We start from the raw sequence: 19,789 nt of genomic DNA on the forward strand, positions 1-19,789 counted from the left end.
AGTCCTAATAGCAGTAGGTAGGAGTTCTTGTGGCTCCAGATGCTCATCAACATTTTATACATATTTTTTTACATAGTCCTTTTTAATTTTTGCAGCCTAATAGCTGCAAAATAATATGTCAGCATAGTTTTGTTTTGTTTTTAATTTTTAGGGGCACCTGGGTGGCTCCGTTGGGTAAGTGTCTGCCTTCGGCTCAGATCATGATCCCAGGGTCCTGGGATTGAGCTTCACGTCAGGCTCCCTGCTCATCAGGGAGTCTGTTTCTCCCTTTTCTCCTTGCTTGTGTTCTCTCTTAATATCTCTCTCTCAAATAAATAAAATCTTTAAAAAACAATTATTTTTAGAGAGAGTGAGAGCATGCACATGTGCATGAAAGGGGGATCATGACCTGAGGTGAAGTCAAGAATCAGAGGCTTAACCAGCTGAGCCACCCAGGCAGGCATCCCTCACCGTATTTGTAGGGCTCATTTCCTGGATTAGTCTAGTAGAACATCACTTCGTAAGTTCTCCATGAAGAGAAAATCGTTCCACTTTCCTCTTCTGCAAACTGCCTGCTCACATGTTCCACTCATTTTTCTGATGCATTGCATTTTCATTCCTGTGAACCAGCAATTCTTTATAAATTCCAGACACCTAGCTTTCACCAGTTATTTGTATTACAAATGTCTTCTCTCATTTTTTTTAAAGATTTTATTTATTTATTATGAGAGAGAGAGGCAGAGACACAGGCAGAGGGAGAAGCAGACTCCACGCAGGGAGCCCAACATGGGACCTGAGCCCAGGACTCCAAGATCCCACCCCAGGCCGAAGGCACTAAACCGCTGAGCCACCGGGGCTGCCCTCTTTTCTCATTTTTGGCCTATCTTTTCACCTTCTTTATCTTTTGGTTTGGAGAGGTTTTCCATTTTCAGGTAGCTGAATTATCAATCTTTTCCTTAAGTGTTAGCACTTTTGTATTTTGTTTAGAAATTCTATCCTTATACCACCAAGGTCTTAAAGATACTTTCCTGTGTTGTCTTCTAAAAGTTTTATGTTTTATGTTTAGGTCTTTAATTCCTCTAGAATTGATTTTATTAGAATGAAGTAGATCCAGTTTTCTTTTCAAATGGGTAACCAGTTGTCCTGTTGCCATTTATTGAAGAATTCATACCTTACCCACTGATATGCAATACTAACTGCTATAAACCAAGTACCCCAGTATGGGTAGATGTGTTCCTAGGTGCTCTGTTGCCTGATTCTTAGTCTGCTTTTATTCCATATACCAATACGAACAGGGCAGCACCAGCATCTATCAAAATGCCTTCTCTGATTTTCAGATCCCTTTCTGATTTTGGCCTCTAGGGATTTCCCTTGTGAGCTCAGCTATGCATTTAAAAGGATGTTTCATCCAGCATTAGATTTCATCATGTATTTCTATGTCCGTAGTTGAGAGATTTCTCAGACTATCTAGTTAACCACAACCCAGTGATGTAAAGTGAAGTTGCTTAGCTGATTTCTAAAACCAAATGCTTGTGATTATCTCACCTTAAGGATATGAGGCAAAAAAGAAAAAACAAAAAACACAAGGTGCTTGTGTATCAAGGAACTATCTCTCAATAAAAGAAATAAAGATGACATTTTTAAATAGCAAACATGTTGGAGTACGTTTTGGCTAAAGCTTCACATTAAACAAAAAATTGCATTAGGAAGATCAGCAAAACCTGGTCAAAATTATACTTAGGTATCCAAAGTAAAATAAAGCAAATGAGCCAAAAATAATCAGACCCTCATGCCTGTTACAGGAAGAATAAAGCCAATGAGATAGATATACAAGTTCTGTCATGAAACAGCTTTGGGGGGCGGGGGGATATGGGAAAATGTGTCCATTCTGATGGACAGCTGTGGTAGCAAAGCGCTATAAGCATCAGCACTATGGACATCAATTATATGCGTCTCATGATAGTTATTAAGAGAATTAAATGAGGGCAGCGGGGGGATCCCTGGGTGGCTCAGTGGTTTAGCGCCTGCCTTTGGCCCAGGGCATGATCCTGGAGTCCCGTGTCGGGCTCCCGGCATGGAGCCTGCTTCTCCCTCTGCCTGTGTCTCTGCCTCTCTCTCTCTCTCTCTCTCTCTGTGTGTGTCTATCATGAATAAATAAATAAATCTTTAAAAAACAAATAAATGAGGGCAGCCCCAGTGGCCCAGCAATTTAGCGCTGCCTTTGGCCCGGGGTGTGATCCTGGAGACCTGGGATCAAGTCCCACGTCAGGCTCCCTGCATGGAGCCTGCTTCTCCCTCTGCCTGTGTCTCTGCCTCTCTCTCTCTCTCTCTCTCTCCCCTCTCTGTGTGTGTGTCTGTCATGAATGAATAAATAAAATCTTTAAAAAAAAGAGACTTAAATGAGTTAATGTTTGTAAAGAACTCAAAAGTGTCTGGTATGTAGTATTATGTGAGTACTTCTTAAATAAAAATGGGTAGAATTACAACCATACCATTTGGATGGTGTGTTCCTATTACCCCCAGTTGGGAAGCATGGAATCCACAGAGCTGAGCAATGGTTCAGAGAAGAGTCATTAATATTTTATCTATTTATAGCCAAATCCATCCAGAGGTATAGAATGTCCTCAGACCGGAGGTAGATATTGGGAGATAGGGAGATATAACCATTTTTTTGCAGTTAGTACACAAAATAGGTCTCATTTTTTTTTAAAGATCTGGTATTGTGTGCTACATTTACTAGGCAAGATCTAAACAAATTAGCCTATAACCAACAGCAACATGCTTCATATCAAGTTCACAGATTATAAGGGAAACGCACTTTTCATTATTCATATAACTTGTCAGAATGGCCTCAACAATTTGGCATATGGTACAAGGACCATATCTTGTTCATTTCTGGTACCTGGCACAAAGGGAATGTTCAATCAGGCATGAGTGGTTGGGGAATGGAACTTCAAATTACTGTATCTTCTAAAGGTTTCCTAGGGCCATAATAGCATATTCCTTTCTTCCTGAAGCCCTTCCATTCTTATTTCACCAGGCTTGGAATCCTTTTAGGGGCCCTGCCTACAATACATTGATTATGAGATGTCTCTCCTTCACTATAATGTTCAACGGAAGCCAAAGAAATAGTAAATTGGCTTCTACACGATGTAAGAGAGATGATTTTTCTCTCCATTCCCAATTTCTGATATTTGCAAAAAAGTCTGCAAATTAACACAGCTCAATGAGCATGTTCTAAGTCTTAGCCATAGACAAGCTATGGAAACAGAGATGGGGGTATCCCTGGGTGGCTCAGCAGTTTAGCGCCTGCCTTTGGCCTGGGGCATGATCCTGGAGTCCTGGGATCAAGTCCCGCATCAGGCTCCTTGTGGAGCCTGCTTCTCCCTATGCCTGTGTCTCTGCCTCTCTCTTTCTCTTTCTCTCTCTCTCTCATGAATAAATAGATAAAATCTTAAAAAAAAAAAAAAAAGAAGCTTACAGTCTGGTGGGAAAGACACACATTAAAAAAAAAGAAGAAACAGAGATGAAAGAGAGGTAAATCCCAGCCCTGCCTCCTGAAGAACTTCTAGTTGAGTAATGAAAACAGAAACCCAGAACTTCAGAACATTCATCCCCCTTAAAAAAAAAAAAAAAAAGAACATTCATCCCCCTTGTAATTATAATTATTTGTTTAATACTCACCTTTTCACTACACAGTAATGAGGACAAATCAGTCTCTTTACCACTATATCCCTAGCAGTGTCTGCCACTTAAAACACCCAGTATTTGTCAAATATTTATTGTCAAATATTGTATCAAGACTATCAAGGATTCACAATGGGCTCACTGAAGTATTAGCAGAGTATTTTAGACACCCTGCCTTTATATTGTATGTGGGGTATGCTGTGTGTTGAAAGAGAAACCTTCAGTAGGAGCTGATCATTGATTATCAAAGTTGTGGGGTTCTTTTTCCAAAGTGATAAAATTTTGGTTAGCAAGCCTTCTGCGTAGGAAGCACCTTTGCTACTGGAAAGTTAAAAGGGGCCAGGAAATGATAGGGCCAGGAAATGACGGTATTTGTTTTTGATTCTAAGTTTTATTTTATTTTTTTTTAATTCTATATAATTAATTAATTTGAGAGAGCAAGCGAGAGACCACATGAGCAGGGGGAGGGGAAAAGGCAAAGGGAGAGAGAGAAGCAGACTCCCTGCAGAGCAGGAAGCCTGATGAAGGCTCACCCAGGACCCTGAGATCAGGACCTGAGCCCAAGGCAGCTGCCTAACCAACTGAGCCACCTAGGCACCCCTGATTTTAAGTTTTAAAGAGGAAGGGTATAGTATGACTCAAAGTCAAGAACCATAGTATACCAAAACAAAACAAGAGGAAGGGTATAGGGAGCCACAAAATTTCATGGTTCTAATGAAACTAGAAATGCAGTCAGGGCATAAGTCAGAATGGAATACAGACTGTACCTCCTGCCCCAGAGAATGCCCTGCAGTCTTTCTGTCTGAGGAAGTGAAATGTACCAGCAGCAGGCCACAGGAATTTGGTACAAGATGAATACCAGCAGGGTGGCCTTGTTAAGGTGTTTGTGTCTCTTAAAATTCTGACTCTGCTCTTTACTTTCCCCTTGCTTCAGAGCACTACAACCACCAATGGCTTAGATCTTCTTGAGAGCTGTTTATCCAAACTGATTTTTTTCTTTACTAAATACCTTGAGCTTTTCATGCCCCTGTAAAAACTCAACCTCCCTCTTCCTTGTTTTCAAAAAGAACATTAAAAAAAGAGAAAAAAGACAGAGCTCTCAAATAGTAAGATATACAGGCTTTTGTTTTTATGCCTACTATCTTTTGTCTTCAAAAATATAACCTCATTACAGGCATTAAGCATATTTTTGTGGACCCTCAATGTGGACAGGGATCACTTTTTATATTTATTTTATTACTCCCAATAAGCCTAGCTCAGTGCCAAGCACATAGTAAGCACTCAGACAGCCATGGAACAGGTAACAAACCTAACACACTGTACACTCTTTAAGATAAGGAAGGGCAGCCCAGGTGGCTCAGCGGTTTAGCACTGCCTTCAGCCCAGGGCCTGATCCTGCAGACCCGGAATCGAGTCCCGCATCAGACTCCTGGTGGGGAGCCTGCTTCTCCCTCTGCCTGTGTCTCTGTCTCTCTCTGTGTCTCTCATGAATAAATAAATCTTTAAAAAAAAGATAAAATAAAAATTGAAATTAAGAATTACATGTGTTCATTTCTCTCGTTTTCCAATATATAGAGTACCCTATTTGGATGCCCTTAAAAGCTCTTAACTACACTTTATTTTTTTATTTTTCAAAGATTTTGTTTATTCATGAAAGACACAGAGAGAGGCAGAGACATAGGCGGAAGAAGAAGCAGGCTCCCTACAGGGAGCCTAATGCAGGACTGGATCCCAGGACCCCTGGATCATGACCTGAGCCAAAGGCAGATGCTCAACCACTGAGCTACCCAGGTGCCCCACCACACTTTAACTACCTATTTAGATTAGGTCTTTAAATTTGTTCAATGAAAAAATAACATACTGCAACTTATGAAATGACAAAAATAGTATGTTTCAAAAAGAAGGCTCTGACAAAATTTTGGTAATTCAATACAAGGGTATTTTTATCATTTATCTAGAAGTACAACTCAGTATTCAGTTTATTTTGCAATAGCTATCTCTTTACCTGATACTCAATACCCAAACATCAACAAATTAATTTTTATTAAAAATCTTTTTAACAAATTATTAATTTTTTAAAATTAAGGTTTTTTTCTTAAATTTGTACAGATGAAGAAAAGTAACACACTGGACAAGTTATTAAGTATAGTCTCAGGCTTACATGGAATTGTGACTGCCTTCAACAATTAATAAAATTTGTTTTCAAAGATCTTCATACTAAGATATGTTTGTCTATGTAGCCTACTGAAGACAGCCAGAAATGTGGCATTCTCAAGACAGCACATAACTACTAAATGTAATGCCACAAACCAACTTACTTTCTTTAAAACTTCACTAAGTAATTCCAAGGAGTACAATTAAACATTTTAGGTTCCTAATGTTCATCCTAAAAATTAGGTGGTCTTTTTGGACTTTTTCTTCTCTGCTTCTTCCTTTTCCTTTTCTATTTCTGTTACTTGTAATTCAATTTCTTTGGCACTAAACATCTGAAAAGAAAATATTTTAAAAAGCAAATTTCAATTATATCAGTAATTTCTAAATAGTTCCAATATGGAGGAACCAATTATATCTTATACATTTATATTTTCTATTTAAATTTTAATTTTATATCTTCAAAAATATGAATATATATATAAGCAAAATACTTATAACAAATATGTACAAAATCTGAATTCTGATATTTCCACGATCATTGTGCTAAGAAAGCAGGGCAAAGTGTTATATTGCATTACATATCCTATATATGCATATAACTCTGAAACATTTTAATGCAGGCTTATTCTATTTATGAGTAAGTAACTCATTATTTAACTCCCCCTCTCTACCCAATTATGTGATTCTGATAGGGTTTTGCCTATTTTATCAGCCATTAGAATAGCTACAGAGGTAGTAAAAAGATGATTTACACTGCTTTGTTTACAACTCCTTAAATATAAAGCAAAAATATTTATTTTATATAAATCAATTTTATTATATTTAAAATTAAAGATGGGAGCAACTTGCTCAAGGGTATACTATTAAACATCAATTTGCTGGAACTTAGGTCTAACTCTAAATTTAAACCCAAGTCTATCCAATTCCAAAGCATATACCCTATTTGCCACACAGCGTATCCTGAAATAGCATGTGGGTGGGCGGTCTAACTTTGCTGCCAGTGCACATACCATCCTACCGCACATTAGTAAGAAATATATGCATGACTGGGTGTGTATATTCATGTGGGTATATATTATATGTGTATATGATGGAGCTGGAAAGGTGACCCTGGCCTTGGTGGTTTTGTGTCTTTGTGGTGTTGGCATATCTATCCTGAGACCCTTAACAGCAGGGGTGACAACACAGCCCAGTTCTCTCCACATGCTGTGCTCAGCACCACAATTATTTTTGTGGGGCCATGCAGGGGCAGAACCTACACTCCACTCCCCATTTTTCTAACTCCCCATATCCCCATCTACTAATTGACTAGTCAAAAGTGAGAATGTGGTGTTAAAACAATGTAACAACTCAAAAAACAAAAACCCTACTGCTCCATCCAACACTGGTTTTAATATTATTTCCTCTTGAAATATTTCCTTCAAAACAAAGGTATATGTAAAATAATACTTTTTATTTTTTATTTATTTTTTTTAAGATTTTATTTATTTATTCATGAGAGACACAGAGAGAGAGAAAGGCAGAGACACAGGCAGAGGGAGAAGCAGGCTCCATGCAGGGAGTCCAATGTGGGACTCGATTCCGGGTCTCCAGGATCACACCCTGGGCTGAAGGCAGCACTAAACCGCTGAGCCACCCAGGCTACCCAAAATAATACTTTTTAAATAATATTTTATTTATTTATTTGCTAGAGAGAGGCGGAGAGAGCATAAGCAGGAGGGAAGAGCAAGGGGAGAGGGAGGAGCAGGCTCCCCGCTGAGCAGGGAGCCCTATGTGGGACTCAATCTTAGGACCCTGAGCTGAAGGCAGACGCTTAACCGACTGAGCCACCCAGATACCCCTAAAATAATATTTTTAGTATACTTTTCATATAGTTTCCCATGCTTTAAGTGCTTTTTACAAGCTCAGAGATTTGGCAAAATATACCATGTACAGTTCTACCTAAGGAACAACAGTGAACCACGTTTCAAATGATCTTTAGCCAATGAGTCCTCTATCACAGTACTCTGGACAATTTACTTTGTGATTCAGCAGTTTTAACCCATAATGCTACCAAAAAGTATACAAAAAATAATGCTAGTCTTGCTACAAAGAAATACAGAAAGGTTATTACACTAGGTATTAAAATTTAAGTCTTACAGAGGCTCAAGGCACTTTTAAGTGAAAAGAAGAGAACATAGATAAAAACTAGTAGCCAATCAAGGGATGGAGGCTTTTTGACATAATGAAGGATAATACTATGTAAGAAGCCTGGAGGCCCAACAATTATACAAATGATAGCTGAATGACACTGGCTGGAAGCATATCTTCATTTCAGAATATCTAAAAAGATAAGGATGGTAACGGCTCTCTACAGGAATACATTGTTTTAATTGTGCTTTGCGGATACTGGGGCGGAAGTATCTCTGGGGTTTTATTTTTTTTTTTAAGTAAGTTTTATGCCCAACATAGGGCTTGAGCTCACTATCCTGAGATCAAGAGTTGCATGCTTTAGGGAATCCCTGGGTGGCTCAGCGGTTTAGTGCTTTGGCCTTAGCCTTCGGCCCAGGGCGTGATCCTGGAAACCTGGTATCAAGTCCCACATCGGGCTCCCTGCATGGAGCCTGCTTGTCCCTCTGCCTGTGCTTCTGCCTCTCTCTCTCTCTCTCATGAATAAATAAAATCTTAAAAAAAAAAAAAAAAAAAAAAAAGAGTTGCATGCTCTACCAACCTGCGTTTTCTACAAATTGAAAGTCTGTGGCAACCCTACATCAAGCAAGCTTATTTTGCACCCTTTTTCCAACAGCATTTGCTCACTTTGTATCTGTGTCACATTTTGGTAATTCTTGCAATATTTCAAATTTTTTCATTACTATTATATCTGTTGTGGTGATCTGTGATTGGTAATTATGACTCACTGACAGCTCAAATGCTAGCTAGCATTTTTTAGCATTGTATTTTTAAATTAAGATATGTATTTGTTTTTAGACTAATGCACACTTAAGAGACTACAGCATTGTGTAAATATAGCTTTTATATGCATTGGGAAACCAAAAAATTCATTTGACTTGCTTTATTGCAGTATCGGCTTAATAACAGTAGTTGGAACTGAATCCTCAGTATCTCTAAGGTAGGCTTGTATGTGGGGCTGGGAATACATCTCCAAAGACGATATATTATACCAATCCCATATATGACTACTCAGTAGGGGTTCTTACTTACAAGAATATATTCTAAATGGGGTAAGCCTAAATATAGATTTCAGCTCCTCTAAGTCTTCACAAAGGACCAAGGATAGGTAACTGCTTGCACAAGCACATACAAATTAGTGGACGTTAGCCTACAGAAACAAAACAGATGTCATCATAGTGTCAGTGGATGTTAATGGGCGTTTCAGGCTTTTAATGAAGATTCACAGGTATCAACATTTTGACAAGATTCAACTGTTATCCAATTATTTTATGCTACAGATTTTTTTTTCTCTTTGGTTAATGACTTACTTTCAAAGGCTGGTTTCTTCTTATTATAGCAAGTTCAATGTTTTTTCCACCAGACTGGACAACCTAATGTAGAACAAGCACAATATTAAAATTACTTCACATTTTATTTTTAGTAAGGAAATAGATAAGAAAAAAAACACTTGTTTTTCTGAGTATGTTTTATTAGATCACTTACTTCTAGCAAAGCTCTTATTGCTAATTTGATAGCCTCATTGTCGTTTGCTATAGCATCTTCTGTGTAATTTTTTTCTAGAAATTCTCGGACTGTTTTAGCACTTCGGCCTATTGCATTTGCCTTGAAAAATACAAGGTAATTATTAATATCATTGCAATACAAATGAATTTATGGTCACTCAGTGAATTTCAGAGTTTACTGAGATATTTCTTACCAAATGAAAATTATAGTTTTTGAAAACTTAGGAAACATTTCAGCAGCTCATTTTGTTTCTATGTGAATAACATAGTCATGATTGCATGACTCATCTTCAAACATACCAATACCTTTTCCTGGTTAATGCCTTCTACTACTTTAATGGCTCTCAAGTCCTTGATAACCAGGGAAGATTGAAAAAGTTGAAATTCAAAATATATACAGAAGAAAGGAGGTATGACTTTGCAATGTAGTAAAAAAGGAGGAAAGAAAAGAGGGAAAAAAAGGACATTGACCCAAAGAACAAAACTGTTTACATGAATAAGGACTGTGTTCTTAGAACTTGAAAAAAAATGGTCATCTAATTACTGATTCATTATCTTTGATTCTATAAGTGAGTAAAGATTCTTCTGTCCTATTCCTCATTTTTCTTTGTTCTTTAGAAATTTTCATCAGATGAAGGAAAGAGGCACATGTTTTTCCTGGCTGCATAGCCACAGGTAGTATAGACATGTTTTTTTAATTTAGTCTAAATATCCAGGCAAGTATTAGTGATAATAATGATGATGATAAAGTAATTCTTATTAATAGAGCACTTATGAGCCAGACACTATGCTAAGCATTTTACATGGATTATTTCCGTTAGCCAATGCTAAACAATTAAATTATTTCCTTTAGCCAGCACAAAAACAATAGTTACTATTACTAAGCCCAGTTCATGAATGAAGAAATGGGGCTTGAAAAGGTTAAAATAAGCTATCTCAATTTCAATGCTATTAACATTTTAGCTGAATGATTTTTTGCTGTGGGGGGCTGTCCGGTACACTGTAGGATGTTTAGCAGCCTCTATCCATTAGATGCCAGTAGCATCCCCACCCCAGTTGTGACAGACAACTAAACATGTCTCTAGATATTGCCAAGTGTCTCTTAGAGGGTAGAAAACCACCCCTATTTGTGAACCAGTGGCCTGAATAATATTGCCTAAGATCACAGATGGGATAAATAGAAGAGCTGAGCTTTGAAACCAAGTAGTCTGAATTGACATTCGAAGCTCTGAAGTCTATAAACTATGCTGCCACATGCCCCTTTGCTATAATGACTGTAGAGAGAGGAAAGAACCAGCAGAAAGGCTCATGCTTTCACTGAAGGATCCCAGGACTGAATGAGCGAATGTCTCAGTTCTAACTAGCTATGGTTAGTATTATGATTATAGGAAAGAGATTTCAAAAGAGAGCATGAAGCATACCTTTTGTACTGCATGACAGTATATTGTTCTGGTTAGCAGAAGATTATTTTTACTTCACAGAATTTTTTATATTCCTTTATATTTCAAAGGATTAAAAAAAACACCTGTGAAATTTTAAAATAAATTTTGTGGCCTTGAAATTTCGCTAAGATCAAAGACTATAAGATAGGAGTTTATCCAGAAATCTGAGCCCTTAGAAGGTTACCTTATAAATTCCTGGTGACCTTCCTAATTCTTCTAAATGGTGGTGTAAAATTCTTTAATTCTTACTTACTTGGCTGGTTCCGTAAAATCTTATTCTTGCCATACTTATATCCCCACCCTTCTTCCAAGTCTATCACCCACCCTAGCCCACTTCAACAGACTGTTAGTTTTGTGATTTTTTTTTCTGCCTACCTATAGTGATTAATGATAATTTTCTATGGCAAAGATTATTAGCAGTCAACCCCCAAATCCATTCTTCCTTTGTGACAGAACTCTGGGCAGTGTGCTTGCTGAAAAGTGTCATTTCCTAGCGTCAGTTAATAGGAATATATAAGTAGAAATAAATGGGTGGAACTGTAGAAACTTTTGCTGCCTGGAATGCAGACAGGCTGGCTAGAGATCTGGTAGCCACAATGAGAGAGCATGGGCAAAGACTAAGATAATAAACAAATAAAATAAAATAAAATAAAAAAATAGAAGAGACAGAAAGCAGCAACCATCTATCTTCAAACTTATTACATGAGAAAAATAAATCTTTATGTGTTAACAATCATCATATCTCTGTGGTTAAGAGCCAAAACAATACCTCACAGATAAATCTTTGCATATCTTAAAGATATACAGAACAAAAATCGATGGGGCACTGGAATGGCTCAATCAGTTAAGTGTCTGCCTTTGGCTCAGGTCATGATCTCAGGGTCCTGGGATCACCCAGTGTAGGGCTCCTTGCTTAGTGGGGAGCCAACTTCTCCCTCTGCCACTCCCCCCACTCCTCTGCCACTCCCCCCACTTGTGCTCTTTCTCTCTATCAAATAAATAAAAATCTTTTTAAAAAGAATAAAAATTGATAAAGAAGATCATTTTGGCAGGAATACTTTACTTACTTTCGGAATTTCTTAGCTGATGAGTAATACAATAGTTCTTCTTTATGTGGTCTTATACAGAAAGTATGGAACCCCGATGATTCTTGATCTTTCTTATCTCTTTTAAATCCACTCCAATCAGGCTCTCATCACTATGAGGTGTTCTTGTCGAGGTCACCCATGACCTGCTCATTGCCAGAGCCAATCATTTCACTTTTTACCTGATCCATCAATGGCTCTGGTCAGCTGATCAGCTCTTCTCAGAATACTGTTTTCAATTACAATCCAGGACACCACTCTCTAGGTTCTCCTTATTCACAGATGATGCTGGATCCTTCCCCACCTTCCACTAGTCCACTACCCCTGATCTATATCAGGTCTTGCCTGGATTATTATAGGGCACAGCCTTCTAACTTGTTTGCCTGTTTCTACACTGCTGCACAGTATTCTTAATACAGCAGCCACACAGATCCTTTAAAAATATGTCAGATCATGTTACTCTAATATGCCAAAACCTCAGGTAGCTTTCTACATCACTCTCTTTTAATATCCAAGTCCTATCCATGGCCTTTACACCCTACAAGATCTAGCTCCCTCCTATATCTGCTACTGATCCCTCATGACTATCAGTCTGATTCACCACAGCACAGTCATACGCTCTGCATAGAGCTTGGTATCTCATAGATATGGAACATATTGCTTCCTTGGAATTTTGCCCTGATTGGTTCCTCTGTTTGGAATACCACAGAAATAACTACCTGGGCTGCTCCTTCACTTTCTTTAGGTCTCTGTTCAAATATCACCTTTTCAAAGGTGCTTTCCCTGACTACCTTACCTACCAATCACACTCCATCCTCCCAATCTTGTTCTTTTTCCCCCACAGGACTTATATTATATATATGCCATCTGAACATATTTTTTGTCACCTCTATATCCCCAGAACCTAGAACAATATTTGATATTTAATTCAAATACTTATATACTGAATATTTGTTAAATTATATACTGATAATAGATTTTACTTTGTAACTTTTGATGGTAATTATCTTTGAGAATCCTACACTATAACATCCCTAAGTACAGCAATATCATCAACTCACATGCTTACTGCTCTGGTACTCAATTCCTTCTTCATTTCTGGCCCTTTAGGAGTTTCTGTCTTTTCTGTGAGTTCAGCTATGCATTAAAAACATGTTAATGATCATTCTAGCTTTCTACATGGTTATAGCAGGAGAGTTTTTGATTAGTTCAATTTAATGTAATACACCAAACTCCAGAACCTGTTACTCCACATTAAAAAAAAATACTTTCTGCAATATAAAAATATGTAAAGAAGAAAAAAATATTTAAAATAGGGTGTCCCCTCACCACTGATCTGGATACTGCCAAAACTACAGGCCTGATTCTTTTCTGTCATGGAAGGGGCAGCTGTATGCCCTCACTGGAAGAGAAACTTAATCTGGATATGACTTTCCTTTCCCTATATCAAATGTCCCACCTTCTGTGAACTTGATGAATGCTTTCTTCACCATCATGGGATCCTACAAGACCCTGCTGGTGACCAAGGAGGAACTGAGAGCACTTATGCCCATGGGATTCACTGGTCTTATCATGTTCTCTAATCCTAAAGAAGCCAGCCTGATAAAAACAGGGAATAGCCAACTGAAGACTCAGTTATAGCATCAGCATCTTAGGGAGCCAGGTTTCTATTCTACAAGATCCTGTATGTGCCCTGAAATAGGAACCGTTAACTAATTTCTTTCATAGCCACAAATCTAGGAATCAAGGGATAGATGTCTCATTAAACCCCTAATGGCTGATTAATAAAATTTTTGCTTCTTGAATTGTATTAAAGGTCCTACTTCCCAAATAGGTGGAGTGGTGGGGAAGGGATAAGAGGCAGTGTTCTACTAGGGAATATAACAATTTCACTTAACTAGAAACTGAGACTGTTACTTGGCAATTTTGGACACCTCATGCCTTTGAACCAGTAGGCAAATAATGGGTTATCATAAAGATGGTATGATTTATTCTGATTATCAAGAGAAATAAAGTTACTGTTATATAATGGGACCAGGAATGAGATGTCTAAAACTCTCATAGTATTCTCATGTAAAGTGAAAAAAGCTAATGGAAGGCTCTATAATCCATTAAGACAGGATCATTAATGGACCATAATGTTAAAAAAAAAAAGTTTGTGTTACATACCAGGTAAAGAACCCCAACAAACCAAAGTTCTGGTTGATATCAGAAGTTTCTGTTCTCATTTCTGCTACCGGTCATGTGGCCACAGTTTATATTTTTAATTTCCTATTTCTACTACCCATTTCACATGTCCTCTATGTGCACCTTATAAAACTACATCCTAGCACTGCAAAGTGTTGTCACCATATGGTACCATAACTGTGCCCTCAATGGCCCATTATATCACTTTATCAGGCTACTGGTATAGTAAATCAGAGTGAAAAACAAAATATAGAAATGAATGAAAAAGGGAAAAAACCCCACCTGATCTCACAGCTAAAGTGCTATATGTAGTCTCCCCAAAACAGAAATTCTACCACAAGATTTTATTCTACTTTTTAAGACTGGATAACAGAATTTATGTAACATGCATAGGGAAACATTTGGCCCCAGCAGAATGTAATGGAAGGAACAGAAGACCCTGAGTTCTAATGACAGTTTCTTATTAACTAATGATGTGAACCTAAAAAACAAACAAAAAACAACTTAACTCCTGAGTCTCACCAAATATGTAAAATTAAAGTTTTCTAATGTTTTTTATTTTTTTTTAAAGCTGCATTTGATTTCAACCAAAATCTTACAAGAAAGTACAATATGTGAAATCAGTTAAATGATGACACATGGCCTTCAGACACCACAACAAAGCATAGTTTCAAACCTAGATGATAAACAAAATTCCCAACAATTAAAAAAATTCCATAATTTTCCTAACTAGTTGGCTTTAAAATAAAACAAAAATGCTTCTCTGAATGACCCGAAGGAGCAATCAAATTAAAATGGAAAATTATGTAAACTTGGAAGTTGTTATGATATTGAAACGAAGTGTAATGATGTAATGATTAATACAAACAGAAGATGGCAGACTTTAAAATATTTAGAGAAAGACTGAGGGTAGTAACTTGTTTTGTTCAAGGTATAGATTTGGGAGGCATAAGAAATCTAGTACATGTAAAAGATTTCTTTTTTTTTCTTTTTTTTTTTTAAAGCTTTATTTATTTATTTTTTTAATTTATGATAGTCACACAGAGAGAGAGAGAGAGAGAGAGAGGCAGAGACACAGGCAGAGGGAGAAGCAGGCTCCATGCCGGGAGCCTGACGTGGGATTCGATCCTGGGTCTCCAGGATCGCGCCCTGGTCCAAAGGCAGGCGCTCAACCGCTGCACCACCCAGGGATCCCTGTAAAAGATTTCTTAAATTGGCAGAAAAAAGTCTGGTATTTGCAGTAGGTAAATTCATAGTTTCTGATTATCAATTAGTTTGTCTAGTTAGCTTAAAAGAAGATGTGCAGCTAACAAAATAATCAGATCTTTGTGGCAAAAATATAATCTACTGTTTTACTGACCTGGTTAATTAGTTTATAAAACAGTATGAGTATGGTCAGTTCAGATCAATTCCTTTAGTTAATACAGGCATAAAGACCAAGGCAGTATTTCCCATTAATTTATTTGGTTTTTAATAACAGTAAAATAAACACTTAATGAAACTATTTAAAGCTTGGGTATTTAAACTTTTAATAAAGTAAACATTATTTAGATTGTATAATGTACTTCTATTTTTATATATGAAAATATATAAAAATTTATTTCTGGAAATTGCCACTAGGTTTTTTAGTAGATTTGAATGTACCATTAAACAAAGTATTTGGGTACTGAAAGAAAAATAACTTATGCAGAAAACAAACTATATTCCAGGAATTATATGGAGACAATTGTAATATACTTCTACATAGATTCATAGTTTGGGTACTCTAACTCTCCTAGAGTAGAGAATGCATTAAATGTCTCACTATGGGGTTTATTTCTTTTATTATTTTTTTATTTTTTAACAATTTTGTTTATTTATTCATGAGAGACACAGAGAAAGAGGCAGAGACATAGGCAGAGAGAGAAGCAGGCTCCATGCAGGGAGCCTGATATGGGACTGGATTCTGGGACTCCAGGATCACGCCCTGGGCTGAAGGCAGGTGCTCAGCCGCTGAGCCACCCAGGTGTCCCTCACTATAGGGTTTAAATGCTCATTCAATTCTGTATTAAAAGCAGAAAGAGGGATGCTTTGATATGCATATGATACAGTACTTATTTGAAAGAATGAATGATGAATAGGAATTGGATATATCTCTAATTTGGCCATTTATATATATTTAGGTTTGTCACATCTTTTCAAAAGTAAGGAAAATACCCTGTGATTAATGAACCGAAGTGTTTCTCTATCCATCAAAAATCATCGTAGTTGCTGACTAGCTAAATGATTACATAAAGTTTGTACCACTATCAGTACTTTAATGCAATACAACTTTTTTCATGTCCCTGAAAGCAATAAAACATTTACTGTAAATACATTTACTCAACTTCTAAAATATATTAACAAATTCATGACTTACCTTCCAAGCATGGTAAGTACCAGAGGGATCAGTCTGATACAATCTTGGGATACCATCATCATCAAAACCTACAATTAAGGCAGAAATGCCAAAAGGTCTTCGTCCATTGCTTTGTGTATATTTCTGAAAAATAAAATGTTTTTATAACTACTTCCAGTATGAGGCCATACAAAGAACAGCACTATTACTAATTAACTAAGAAATCTTAATAATAGGGGCACCTCAGTGGCTCAGTTGGTTGAGCCTTCAACTCAGGTCATGATCTCAAGGTCCTGGGATGGAGCCCCATGTTGCACTCCCTGCTCAGTGGGGAGTCTGCTTCTTCCTCTTCCTCGCCTCCCTCTGCCCCAGTTTGTGCTGTGTCTCCCCCAAATAAATAAATAATCTTAAAAAAATTTAATAGTAAATAAGGTACTCCTGGTGCAATGATTTTCTTTGTCAATTCTTGTTATAAGATCCTCTTCCTTTTTATGGACTAACTTCAATTTATGATGAAATTTTAGTGAAATTAATGTATACAGTGTATAAAATAAAAAGTTTGCTTATATATGGTCTTAAAAGTATTTTTTGTTGCTTTATATATTTTTTCATAACATAACTGGATTGTAATCTTGTTAACATAGCAGAAAACCATATGTCACACCATTTTGGTTCCTCCTAGTAAAGCTGATTTTAATGAGCTGTGCTTTGGAAACAAGTTCTGGGGGTTTACTCTGAGAGTCACTGTAATTGTTACTTTTATAATCAATATTCTTACTTGATACTATTATTATCAAGTATATTCTGTTCACTATATACCAGGTTATCTCTACATAAAACCCAACTAAGACATTCTTTCAGTTCCTGAACAAGGAAACCTTTGTCTGTCTGGAAGAAAAAGCATGTTTTTTCCTCCCAGACAGCAGGGCACTGGAAACCAATTGTATTTCTTTTTTACTTTAGTGCCGACAACTTCCTGGATAGTGCTCCAAAGAGTAGAATGCACACTAATTCTGAGACTGGTGCCCCTAGAAGTTGTGCAGAGGGCAGCCCTGACAGAAAGCTCAAGCTCATACCTTTTTTTCATTTTTGTATTTTATTATTATGTATTTTTATTAGCTACCTCAAATTTGGAATGCAAATAGTTGGGCTACAAAGGTAAATAAACTATTAAAGAACAGAGTTTATGACTTCATTCTTTTGTATTTCCTAATATTCCTAGTTTACACAGAGGTGTGAAGGGGATGGTTTGTAAAATATACCTCAGAAGAAAGAACCTTTTATTTGTTTAATCAATCATGTTTTTTTTTTCTTTAATGAAAATATAGTACTTGCATAGGGTTAATTTAAAAGTATAAAAGTATACATAAAGGATCTCCTTTGTCTCTGAGCCCCAGGCCCCTTCCCAGTAGCAAACACACTGTTACAGGTTTACAATGAATACTAAATGTTCTATGTGGAGGCTCTATAATACTAGAAGAAAAACTAAAAACCAAGGTTGGGAACCTTGTATACACAATGTCCTACATGTTGCTTTTTTGGTGGATACAGTGTGGACCTCAGCATCAGGCTTGAACTCATGACCCTGAGATCAAGACCTGAGGTGGGATCAAGAGTTGGATGCTAAGCCCACTGAGCCATGTAGGCACTCCAGTGGATACCTGTTTAACCACTGAGAAAATGAAAGCAAATAAAAAGAGCAGAGTAATATAAAAATGTTGGACTTCCTTGCAACATAAATTAAATTGAAAAAAAAATAAGGTAACTCTTTTTTTTTTTTTTATTATTTATTTATGATAGTCACACAGAGAGAGAGAGAGAGAGAGAGGCAGAGACACAGGCAGAGGGAGAAGCAGGCTCCATGCACCGGGAGCCCGATGTGGGATTCGATCCCGGGTCTCCAGGATCGCGCCCTGGGCCAAAGGCAGGCGCTAAACCGCTGCGCCACCCAGGGATCCCCCTTTTTTTTTTTTTTTTTTTATTATTTATTTATGATAGTCACACACAGAGAGAGAGAGAGAAAGAGGCAGAGACACAGGCAGAGGGAGAAGCAGGCTCCATGCACCGGGAGCCCGATGTGGTAACTCTTTATAAGTATGTAATTTAAAACTTTTAATATCTAGAATAGTTTATTAAAATAAATCTCTACATGGACTAATGTTAAAATCCATGCCAGAAATATTCTAAATGCTTTATGTGTATTAAATTATTTAATCCATAATGCAACTCAACAACATAGGTATAATTGTAATGTTTATTCTATAATAAGAAAATTAAGACAAAACAGGCTAACTAGTATGCTCACGGCACTAACTAGGAAGTAGGGAAGTAGCAGAGCTAGGATTCAAAACTCCCAAATTCTGGCTCCTAGAGGCACATTCTTTTTGTTTTTTTTTTTTTTTACCCTAGAGGCACATTCTTAACCACAGCAGTGCCTGTCAAAAGGAAAGACAGTTTACACCAGAAGAAATGAAAATAGCAAACCAACATGTGGGAAGAAAATCAACCTCACTATTGATTATAAAATACAATTTAAAACAACAACTATAGTACTATGTTATACTTACTTGAAAAATAAAAATGAAAACCCAAGGCTGATGATCCTTCAGGGATACATTTATGGATTGCTGGTTGCACAATAAAAATTGGTTCAATCTTTTTAGCAAGCAATTTAGCTACATATAACTAGTCTTAAAACCAATTATAAATCTCTAATCTAGTAATCTCATACTAAAAATTAATTTAATGATATAATTCAAAGAAGAGAAAAGCTGTGACAAAGATAGAGTAATGCTATTAAAGTACAAAATGAGAGAATGAGAAAGGGAAAGACTGGAAACAATCTAAATAATTACCAGTGAGGAACTGGAAACAGTATTTTATATAGTTAGTAAGAATGGTAAGTATGCATAAGGACTATGCTGACATAAAGGACACATAAAATGATAGAGAACAAATCCTTATATGCGTCATGATTATACTTAATGTCAAAACATGTATCTACGTAAGGACTCAGAAGTCATATCCAGGGGCACCTGGGTGGTTCAGTTGGTTGAGTGTTGGACTCTTGATTTCAGCTCAGGTCATGATCTCAGGATTGTGAGACTGAGCCCCATGTTGGGCTATGCGCTGAGTGTGAAGCCTGCTTAAGATTCTCTTTCTTCCTCTCCTTCCTTCCCTCCCCATTGTATCTCTAAAATAATA

At 37.0% G+C, this 19,789-nt stretch overlaps 1 protein-coding gene and 1 long non-coding RNA gene across 5 annotated transcripts in view; one reads left to right on the plus strand and one right to left on the minus strand.

Annotated features, from left to right (window-relative positions):
• The window catches only part of LOC125755468 (uncharacterized), a 76,227-nt gene that overhangs the window by 24,023 nt on the left and 32,415 nt on the right, over positions 1–19,789 (plus strand). The gene's annotated exons all lie outside the window — the stretch shown is intronic.
• PSMA8 (proteasome 20S subunit alpha 8) overlaps positions 5,534–19,789 on the minus strand; it is a 123,427-nt gene continuing 109,171 nt past the window's right edge. For 2 of the 4 annotated variants that reach the window (XM_049112816.1, XM_025429271.3), the window contains 4 exons: positions 16,607–16,729; positions 9,475–9,594; positions 9,300–9,362; positions 5,534–6,152 (listed from right to left, as the gene is read on the minus strand). In XM_049112816.1, coding sequence (XP_048968773.1) covers positions 6,060–6,152; positions 9,300–9,362; positions 9,475–9,594; positions 16,607–16,729 — 399 coding nt within the window. In that variant the 3' untranslated portion in view covers positions 5,534–6,059. Of the gene's footprint in view, positions 6,153–9,109; positions 9,140–9,299; positions 9,363–9,474; positions 9,595–15,207; positions 15,403–16,606; positions 16,730–19,789 lie in introns of those variants that run through there. The other 2 variants (XM_025429272.3, XM_049112817.1) reach the window with 2 other exon arrangements.

The sequence above is a fragment of the Canis lupus genome, chromosome 7 (genome assembly GCF_003254725.2).
Source record: "Canis lupus dingo isolate Sandy chromosome 7, ASM325472v2, whole genome shotgun sequence".
In the NCBI taxonomy this organism is placed as follows: Eukaryota; Metazoa; Chordata; class Mammalia; order Carnivora; family Canidae; genus Canis; species Canis lupus.